Below are 10,604 nucleotides of genomic sequence, written 5' to 3'. Positions count from 1 at the left end.
TTTTATTTGTATAGTGCTTTAAAAGGTATTCAAAGACATATATAGATACAAACAAATGTATTTATTTACAATATCATTTTAAGGTTTAATACACTTAAGATTTTTTCACTGGCATCACAAGCAGGTCATTATTTTATACCATTTCTGCTGTATTTTACAAAACGGCATCAGAAAATAATAACACTACAGGATCATCTTCATCTTATATAAGTGTATTAGTCTATTAGCTGTATTTAACTGCTGCCACCACAGTCTATGGCTGCCGCTCATGTGTATGCAGAAAGCGAGACAATCAAGAGTACAATACGTGGTAGGGTGCTGTACACTACATTTCCCAGAATCCCCCAAGTAGCTCACGTACTCATATCCGCCTTTACGCGATGACGCAATTTCTGCCTTGTTGGAAGGTAGTTTCTGTAGGAAGCGCTGTGACAGTAGACTACTATTATCAGCGCCGAAGAAACGCTGAGTGGAGAAACCTAAAGACACCCGGACGCTCTCACTCGAATGATATTTTCTGGCCTCTCATCGAACGGTACGAGTAGTAATGTCGACATGAACTGTGTTAAATGTGTGTTCAGTGTGTTTAATGTTACAAGGGACCACGCCCTCTTGCTCATAAAGATCCTCTAAGGATTATTAAGCTAACACTAGCTTGCTCGTCGACGTTAGCCTAAGACATGTCCTTCTTTCTGCTATTGGAGTATATAATATAGTCATTTTTTCCTGCTCGTTAAAATCAAATGCTCATGAATCATATTGCTCGTATGTGTTCACTGCTAGTGCATTAACGAGGTCATTTATTTTGTGTTCAATGGCTATGCTACAAGACAATGCTCTTATTTTGTAAGACAACAAAGACACCCTGCATCCGGGACTGCATTCACATTTTTTTTATATCAATGCAGCATAGAAATATTCATTTTCTGGAATGAACTAAAGGCTCTTCATCTTATTTGTTTTGACATTGAATTCAGATCTTGTGACAAAGGCATGTGGGGGGCGGGGCTCAACAAAAGATGAGGTCATGATGGGAACGTGGCAATGATGCAATATGAAGCCGTTAACACAGCACTTAAGGATACGCGTTATTGACTCACTGACTTGGAAGCATAATGTGTCATACTTAAGACTGCACAATTGAATATTGTGGCTACTGAACCGCACACAGTCAAAATAGTGTCCACATGGAGATCAGCTTGTGGGGCAAATATTTTTCAAACAACCCATTATTTTTTAATTTTTTTATCAACCAACTGATTAATCTGCAAATAGTTTTCAGCACTACATAACTGTTATGCCGCCTATGAGAACAAAAAAAAACGACAAAACCCATTCCCAGACAGCATTTATTCTGGCATCATATGTTGTATTATCATACCGATATTATGTGTACATAGTTGTTAATGCCATTGCTGTGGTCTGCATGCTGCTGTGTTGCTCCAGATGTCAGTCACTGAGGACCTTCCAGACATGGATGGAGCAGACCTGTTGGGGCTGCTGTTCCACAACGGACTGGATGGATCCACCGAGCCTCTCTTTGCTGATGAGAGTGGACTCATTGAGTCCTGGCTGTCGGAGCAAGATGTGAGAGTTCATTCACTGAATAGAAATACGCACTTTGGATGAAGTTGGTTAGATTGCTTACCAAGACAATATTAACCCACACATTGTCCCTCTTTATCGTTGGATGACTCTAGTCTAGACTGTAGTCTTGGCCTTAAAGCTAACATTTAGTTTTCTCCCAGATGCTGACAGGAATGGACACTGAAGACTTTCTGTCCAGCTTGTTAGAGGGAGAGTACAACATGGAGGCCATCGGTCCCTCTCACTCTCCCTTGGGCAGCGACAGCGGCATTTCTGACGACAGCAGCACCGGGGTTGGAAACAACAACCACCTGGGGTGCCCGAGTCCCCAGGGCAGCGATAGTGACGTTGTGCCCAGTCCCCGCTACTCCCAGCCCAGCCCGGTGCACTCTGACCCGGCCCTGGGCCCCGGAGAGATGCAGACGGAGAGCCTGGAGGTTTTGACAGTCCAGGCGGATCACAGCTACTCTCTGCTGCAGGGCAGAGGCGGGGACATGGACGTCTTGCAGAGTGTGAGGGCGGAGAAGCCAGATACGGATGTCTTTATTGATCTGGGTACGTTAAGTCCAAGAACCCCCTGATTCTGATGTCATTTATGAATTCTATAGGCTACGGTATATTCGTATTTTGTAACTTATCCAACCCCTTGATGAATACCTACAAAATGCATGCATTGAGTGCACATTCGGTGAGAGCGATGCTGCATACATTATCAACAGATGGGCAGATTACGGTCGTTTCAAAGGTATTTCTCTCCTGTCAGATGACTTGGTGTGTGAGGCAGTAGAGGAGGACTTCACAGACGAGCTGCCCTGCACTTTGTCCATAGAGGACGACTCGACACAGGATTCAACTCCAGCCAACGCAGCAGACCAGGTCAGTTCTCCCTCCTTATCCTCAGTTCTCTGTTGCTTGCTTTTCTGGTCGAATCAAAGAGATTGCCTGAAGAAGACGGAAAGTTTCAGTTTACATGCCTCATTTATGTTTGTGACATGATCTGCTGATTCTTTGCATGTTGCATCTGTAGTACCGTCTTGTACAGGAGATTAAAGTCTTTTCCCCTCTTTAGTTCCAGTTTAAAGAGATTGTGCTCACTGAGGAGGAGAAGCGGCTTTTGGGGAAAGAGGGAGCAACTATTCCGACACACATGCCGCTCACAAAGGTAGTTAATGCTGAAAACGTTTCCTTATTTGAGCTGATTGGCGGCATTGTAAACTCTTCTGGATGAGAACGTCTGTCATGTGTTGTAAATGTTTGTACAATAATGAGCCTAGTCAGGCAACATAAGTGCTGATACAAAATAATTGTTTTTGGCCATATTTGAATTTGTTTTTAAAAAATTTATTCAGAAAATTGATTTTCTGTTTGCGACAAAGCTGCTCAAAGCTGTTTTCTATATCTACGTTGTCATGTCAACGCCATGGTGAACGCCCTCTATCTGTGTAACAGGCTGAGGAGAGGACCTTGAAGAGGGTCAGGAGGAAGATCCGCAACAAGCAGTCTGCTCAGGAGAGCCGCAAGAAGAAGAAGGTGTATGTGGACGGACTGGAGAACAGGTGAGATGAAGAGGCCAAAAGGGACTATCAATGAGAAGTGAATGGATTCTGTTGACCATTGATGCAGACATTTTTGGAACTAGGTCGTGCTCTGGATTTCTGCTAAGAAAATAATTTGAATATCAAAATAGTTGCCGATTGATTTTCTACAGATCAACTAATCGACGAATCTACTAATCTTTGCAGCCGTACAGTCAACTTATTTCTTTTAACACATTTATTTAAATCACGCTCGAGAACTCACACTGCAGGGAGAACGTAAAGAAGAACTAAGCAGCACTTTTTCCAGCCTAGTTGCCCCGTGACTAGTTATGCTGGCAGTGATCAACTGTATGCGCTTCTTTTTTATGGTTGTTCAAAAAGTCTATGCACTTTTGGATAAATATCCTAATTACTGAATCAATGTCTACCACAGGGTCGCCATCTGTACTGCACACAACCTGGAACTACAGAAGAAAGTCCAAATGCTCCACAAACAGAACATGTAAGCGATATCTCTTCTGCATTAATAAGTAATAACGTGTATCTGGAAAGTGTTTTTGAATCTGCTGACGGCCGGTAGGGTGAATTTGTCCTCTTGCACATCACAGCTCCTTGATCGAGCAGCTGAAGAAGCTACAGGCAATTGTGAAGATGTCGACTATGAAGGCCAGCACAACCAGCACTTGCGTTATGGTAAATGTGACGGCTCCTCTTTCCTCTCCTGATTATTGCTCCCATATGAAGTTCTTTGTCATGCTGCAGTATTGTTCTCTTTAGTTTTCCTCTCACTCTCTCCTTGGGGTTGCCCTCCAGGTGTTCCTGCTCTCTTTCTGTCTCATCATCTTCCCGTCAGTCAACCCGTTCGGCGGAAACAGAGCACAGAAGGAGCTCTACACACCGTCTTCCAGTAAGTTACCTCAAAATAAGAATTACAAGTCTCTCTTCTGTCATATCTGTACTTTTCGATACCCAGAATTTGTACGATGCTTCATCAAGACGGCGTGTCATTGATTTTATCTACTGTGTGACTGAGATTTCTTGAATACTTTCCTCGGCGCAGCTTTGGTAACTCATTTCTCGTTCATCGTTGCAGTCATCTCCCGGACCTTGCGCTCGATGCCACCAGAAAGCACAGATGCCATATCTTACCTCGGGGACCTTGAGCCTGAGGACGAGGAGGTTCTCTTAGTGCCCCAAGCCGAGGTGGAGAACGTCAAAGCCATCTTCGCCGGTGGCCAGAAGAATCACACACCCGGCTTCCAGATGGTGGAGCAGCCCGACTCCGAAACAGGAGTCAGCAGCAACTCCTCGGCGGACTTCCCCGGCCCCGCTCAGGCCGCGGTGATGAAGCCGGGGCCGGCCGGCGGAGCGGGGCCCTTGCAGGAAGGATCCGTCGACGGCGCCGTGGCGTACGAGGTCGCGGGATCCAAGGATAACTGGATAGACCGGAACCCCCCGTCTGTCATTCTACAGCAGCACCGCTCAGATGAGATGTAGTGGGGGGGAGATGTTGATCAATGCAACCAGCAGAGGGAGCTATCTTCCTAATGTTTTAGGTACCAGAGGTGAAGATTAAACTTACAAAAGGATGAAGGGAACATACCGGTAATTATCATGATCTAGGATCAGTCTTTCTGTCCCTGCTTTTCCCCTCTAACAACCTTCTGATGTACTACTGTTACTTTATTTGCACTTTGTCCGTGCTCCAGTAGGCTGAAATAACTGGAGAGAGATTTCCATATTTCAGCAGTGTAAACTACCTAAAGAATAGGACATCGCCGCGGTAAACTACACGCCTGTCCCGCTGGAGGCCACATGCAACCTAGGTAGCACTGAGGGTTCCCATGTTCAATGCACAATGCGGTGCTGATGACAGAAGAGACGTTTTACTTGATGGCACTATTTATTGCCAAATTCTAGGGGTTTGGGGCTATGTTCGGCTCGTGTCTGTCTTTAGCAGATCTAAATATTAACGTACGCTCATGAAGGACTCTCCCATAGTAAATTATTGTGAAAATATGCACTCTCAACAGTTTGCACCGCAGACTAGCCAGACAGCTCCATCGCATAGTAGAAACATAGGCTGCTCGATGCTCGTAACGCTTGATTAAAGTGGTTGTCTGACCACCGTAATGCTTAAGCCATTGCAGGACATTTGGCCATTTAGAAGACTTGTAAAGTATTAGTATTTCCCTTGTAACAAGGGTATCCATGCTTCTTTTTTAAAATTTTTGGAATGCTTTGTTTTTATGTTGTACAGTAAATCAAGAAATATGTCATAATGCAAAATATGGAACAAGACACTGAACCGTTGAGTTTGTCATTGTCCGCCAACCGAAGCCCACCCCTACCATCTCCTCTTTTCCAACTTCATGGGACAGTTCTTATCTTTCTTAACATGTGTGGAATACCTTCGCACCTGTGTGCACCGAACAACGGGTTTGAAATACATCTGTGTGTAATATATAAACCGTGTTGCAGTAAAATGTACTGAAAAAAACAATGACCTGTTTTGTCAGCGAGGCATTTTTGTCACTATTAATTCTTATGTTACCGTCGGTGGTATACGTGGAATCTAAATGGTATTGGAACTACTTTTTGTTATAATCGAGAGTCAGTGAGATTTTAAATGTTGAACAAATGCACTGTCATTTGACAAAGTCCAGGAATGACATGTGAATATGCTTAAATGATTGTGGCTCTTCTGTACATTGGAAGTCTTTATGTAAAAGACATGTCTGGACATCTATAATAATAATAAACTTTTTATATATATCTGAACAGTTTTCTTGATCTGTGTTATTGGGCGAAGGAACAGCAGAACACCACGAACTGTACAACTTGAGGAGGCTGTTGACCATACGAGACTCGCTTTGAGATGAAACGTTAAACAGGACACATTTGGATGTTTTATTTAAGATTTCCCTGCAAATTTATCTCGTACACCTATAAATAAAAAAAATGTAAATGCTCGTCACAGCTTCCACAATCTTTCTTTTTCCAAGATGGTCTTCTTTAGCAGCAACACACTGACATTTAGTGACATTCTCACAGACAAATGAGTGCTCAAGAGCTGCCAGCACAACCACAGTCTGGAACTGTTCGCCACAGCTTTGGACCATTACAGTGTTTAGTTGTCTGTTGCTTTGCTCAGGGTCATGTCGTGAGACCGTTACTTATTTATCCTCCATTGGGATTTGCAGCCAGCCAGAGATTTCCCCTTATCATCTTAGCCAAACTGCTTACTGCATTCACAAGTGCAAAAGCCATAAAAATTCCAACAGTATTTATGTAATGTTGTTTATCTGGCTACAGAATCACATGAGTGCATTGGATTAGTGTTCATTTACATGTATGGATAAAAAGAGGGAGAGTGGGCATACAGCTCTGTAAATTCAGACTGCTCATTCAAAGACTGTTTTTCACTCACAACGATCATTCTATTTTCACCCCCGTTCAACATGCAACATGTCTGGGAAAACAACCGGAGCAACATCAGCTGTCAGGGAACAACAACATGCAGGGGACTGGTTGATGACTCAGCAATATGTGAGGTTGGAATTATGAGTCATGGGGGATCATTCAACATGTTGAGACGATAGCAGTGTAAGTGAGGGAAAGGTCACTGGCTCAATGACCAGCAGGTGGCGCCGTCCGTCCGTCCGTGCACATGCCTTGAGACCGAGCGCTCTCAGCCGCTCCATGACGGTGTGGATCCAGCTATCATGTATGGCATCTTAATTTGCGTGAGTAAATGTCAGAGTGGTTTATTATTTGATTCATCGTTTAACACGAGACTTTTAAAGAAAACAACCTTTAACATAGAGAAGCATTCCCGTAATCAGACCCACTTTGTCGTGGCCCACCTATAGATTTCCCCTGGTGCAGAATTACATTAACTCTGGATAAGCGTTGATATGAGACATCATCTTCATGTTAAGACAGCCTGCGGGTGTGCAAACGTGCACAACCTTCCACATCTGTGTATAAAGCGAATGATGTTGAATGTAAACATGCAGTCACGCACTGATAAGATCAACTGGCCTGTAAAGAGACTACTTACTGGCCATGGCGCGTGGCACTTTTCGGGAGGGGGGCCAAACGCGCATCTGTCGGGCATCTGCCGCAGGGCACTGAATGGAGCAAGGGGGTCATAAAGTGCACACATAGGCCCTATACTCACAAACCCCCCGCAGCCGGAGGCAGGTGGAGGACGTGCGTATTGTTGTGGCACAAAGGTCGCTCTTTTCTTTCTCTCTCTCTCTTTGGGGAGAAGCGACACGCGTCAAGTAGCTAGTCAGACTGGCAATCAAAGCTTTTCTTTCAACGGGCGAACAAAAAAAAAAGTGGCGTGTGCCGGCAAACAAGCTGTTTTTCTGGTCAGTCTGCCAAACACGCATCAATCAAGACATTTCGCCCTATTTTGGGGGTTTGGGCCACGCTTGCGGGTCTCACTCGTCGGTTCTCCGAGCAGACTGCAAACACGGCAGCACGTTAAGTAACCGGCTCATAGGGTGCAGGTGCACCGTCAACAAGCTGTTTATTGAGGGTGATGCAAGGCTACAGACACCGGGGAAAGTTCAGATGGGCTAGAACGCAGGGATTCCCCTACGCTGGGGAAGTCCAATCCTCACAACATTGTTCCAGAGTTTATCATGGGAGAGATTCATTTCACCACCGATTCCACTGTTTCCCCCAAAAAACGTTCCTTTTCTTTTGACTTCTTATCTCTTCAATACCAATTTGTACCTGTTGTTGGTCCGCTATAACTGTCATGGGAAAACATCACATGGTGCTGAACAATTATACAACCAACAAACAACAGGCAGGCTTCCTGGTATTCCGCGATGACGTGATCAATAACAGGGCGAATAAACGGTGACCTCCACCTGTGATCATCACAATGCAAACAATGAGATTATTATAAGAAAATAAATTGGGATGCTGAAACACATTTATCCTCCAAAGGTGTGATTTAGCCCATTTACTCACTATACATAGGTCACAAACGTGACAGAATATAATTGAGCCTACTGCGTGATATTCAGAGATGCACGTGACCACAAGGCTGCTATCTGCAGTCAACAGGACTTTAAGTTTTTTGTTCATCGTGGTGATGTTGGATGTTGACAAGGCAAACAGGAATCGGTGGTGGGTGGTGGAGAGAGAGAAGGGGAGGAAATGTCTTGAAAGGTTGTAATGTTGCCCCACGTGGGATTGTCAACAAGCTCACTATAACTGCCCGGGGATTTTTGCTTTCCTCACCCCCTCCCTGGCTGCTCCGAGCCAATGGTAGGACGCATGAGCTGGAAAGACCGCCCCTTGCCGAGAAACTACGCCGATCTGCTATAAATCCACCCACCGCCCGTTCCGAGCTCAGAATAAACGCAAGAGACTATACACGGAGAGACACGCAACCGCTTCAGTTCACTGCAACGATCCCGATCGCGCTTGGATTATAACTATGACTCTGGAAGAGATCCGCGGACAAGAGAACGCAATGGAAAACGTAGACAGGTAAATATTTTACACAAGGACGCAGTGTTCAAGCTGCCGGGTTGATGCTTTGTAGTTTGTACCCTGTTTACCAAAACCGTGCTCAGTGTCCTAATGATGCGTATTTGTCTCTGTCAAGGGTGCAAAGTGCAGGCGCAGCCCTGGAGGAGCTGCTGGTGGCTGCTAAGAAGCAGGAGTACCTGACAGTTGGAGTTTACGAATCTGCGAAAGTCATGAATGTGTAAGTATTGCAATCCACGACATGTTTAACTGCAATTGTCTTTTATTTTTAATTTCTTTTTATTCGAAGCATATGCGTGAAAAGAATGTGTTCTGACCCCCCGCTCGTGTCTTTCCCCACAGTGACCCAGACAGCGTGGCATTCTGCGTCCTCGCCACCGATGAGGAGTACGAGTGCGACATCGCCCTCCAGATCCACTTCACCCTCATCCAGGCGTTCTGCTTCGACAACGACATCAACGTAGTGCGCGTCAACGACATCGAGCGCCTGGCCGACCTCGTGAGCTCAGGCGAGACCGGCGAGCCCAAGGACGCGCATTGCATTCTTGTCACGGTACGTTCCCCGGAAGCACCCACTCTCTAGGCAGCCGGTGAATCATGCACGCATCACTCCCCACCTCTGTCTGAATATTCTGCACACGCTGCCAAGTCACTGCATGTCTGCATAGCTCATGTCTGCCTCTTGTGTCCTGACTCTAAATGTCTCGTTTTTTTTATTTATTTCAGAGCCCCAGTGCAAACCCATGGAAAGACCCCGCTCTGGACAAGCTGAGTCTGTTCTGTGAGGAGAGCCGCAGTGTGTACGACTGGGTGCCCACCATCACGCTGGAGGAGCGCTGAAGTGACACTCCACCTATAATGCTTCACATGATGATGGTGATGATGAAGATGATGAAAAGAAAGTCAAGGAGCTGAGCCTCAGTTGGGGATGTGGGGGGGGGCGTCAAGCCTTTCTGCCTCACATGTCTGGATTAAGAGGATGTGGCTGTAACCCCCACCCCCTTCACCCCCCTTGCAAGTGCACAGCCTTCCAGTGCATTCTGGGTCGGCACGTTGGTTCTGGGTCACCCTGAGGAAGCGTTCCAAGTTGAGAGGTCAAGTGTGGACTGGGTTGGGGCGAACGCGGGAGTGGACTGAAAAGCCTGACGGACACTGAGAAGGATTTGGAATGTACTGCATATAGTGCATGAATAGATGATAAGTGGCGCCTGAGATACAAGGCGATGGGGAACTGAGCGGAGCAAGGTCGCAGAGACTTTTGCAAGAAATGGACTTACGAAAGTGCCGAGGCTGGACTGGATCTCATTAGAGGGGAACGAGGAGGATGCTGGTCCGGAAGAGGGCGTTCTGAAAATGTCTAAATGGACTTTACTTTTCTTTACCAGCGCAGCGATCAGGGACTTCTTGGAATAAAGCACAGACTTTGCTTGCAAATCCTGATCTGCACTGCGTCTGAGCCTGTGACACTTACTCACGGACTAATATTTTGACTTTCAAATATGCAACATTGTTTGAATTGTATTCATTTTTGAAATGTTTTGTGAATAAACAATCAAACTCATCCTCGCTTGTCAGAAATGTTATTTCTCCTTTGTATGAAACTTTGCAGACTGTTGGCATACTCTAAAACCGGCGGCCTTTAATGCAGCAGTGTGGGAAGTAAAAACGGCAGATTGCAGAGATATAAAAGTACCAGGAAGTGTTGCACGACATCAGTTACACACTTAAAGAGAAGAAGTAGAGAGTCAAATGGGGGTGGCTGACAGAGAGTTGGGAGAGAGAGAGAGATTAAACGGAGAGATGGAGCAAAGTAGTTACAACATAACGATGCTTATGACATGTGTTCTTTCCAGGCACTGACCTTATACCTCGCATACCACCAGCTGCCTTATACAACAGCTTGCACAATCGCTGCAGCCAGAACCGAGGCCGAGGCCGAGGCCGGGGGGGGGGGGGGGGGGG

General features: G+C 45.7%; 2 protein-coding genes across 2 annotated transcripts; both read left to right on the top strand.

The window, feature by feature from the left end:
• Positions 1–110: 110 nt before the first annotated feature.
• Positions 111–5,903, top strand: creb3l3l (cAMP responsive element binding protein 3-like 3 like). Its single transcript, XM_031856384.1, has 10 exons — positions 111–535; positions 1,447–1,587; positions 1,749–2,142; positions 2,351–2,463; positions 2,657–2,749; positions 3,037–3,143; positions 3,559–3,627; positions 3,734–3,818; positions 3,939–4,032; positions 4,219–5,903. Exons 2-10 carry the CDS (start codon positions 1,447–1,449, stop codon positions 4,620–4,622), a joined length of 1,500 nt encoding a protein of 499 aa, XP_031712244.1. The 5' UTR covers positions 111–535; the 3' UTR covers positions 4,623–5,903.
• A 2,620-nt stretch (positions 5,904–8,523) lies between these two features.
• On the top strand, positions 8,524–9,668 carry gadd45ga (growth arrest and DNA-damage-inducible, gamma a). The gene is made up of 4 exons (XM_031856522.1): positions 8,524–8,642; positions 8,761–8,862; positions 8,985–9,195; positions 9,369–9,668. Exons 1-4 carry the CDS (start codon positions 8,590–8,592, stop codon positions 9,480–9,482), a joined length of 480 nt encoding a protein of 159 aa, XP_031712382.1. The 5' UTR covers positions 8,524–8,589; the 3' UTR covers positions 9,483–9,668.
• The last annotated feature ends 936 nt before the right edge of the window (positions 9,669–10,604 follow it).

Source organism: Anarrhichthys ocellatus, unplaced genomic scaffold (assembly GCF_004355925.1).
Source record: "Anarrhichthys ocellatus isolate YVR2014 unplaced genomic scaffold, GSC_Weel_1.0 scaffold17, whole genome shotgun sequence".
Taxonomy (NCBI): Eukaryota; Metazoa; Chordata; class Actinopteri; order Perciformes; family Anarhichadidae; genus Anarrhichthys; species Anarrhichthys ocellatus.
This window is presented reverse-complemented; position numbering and strand designations above follow the sequence as displayed.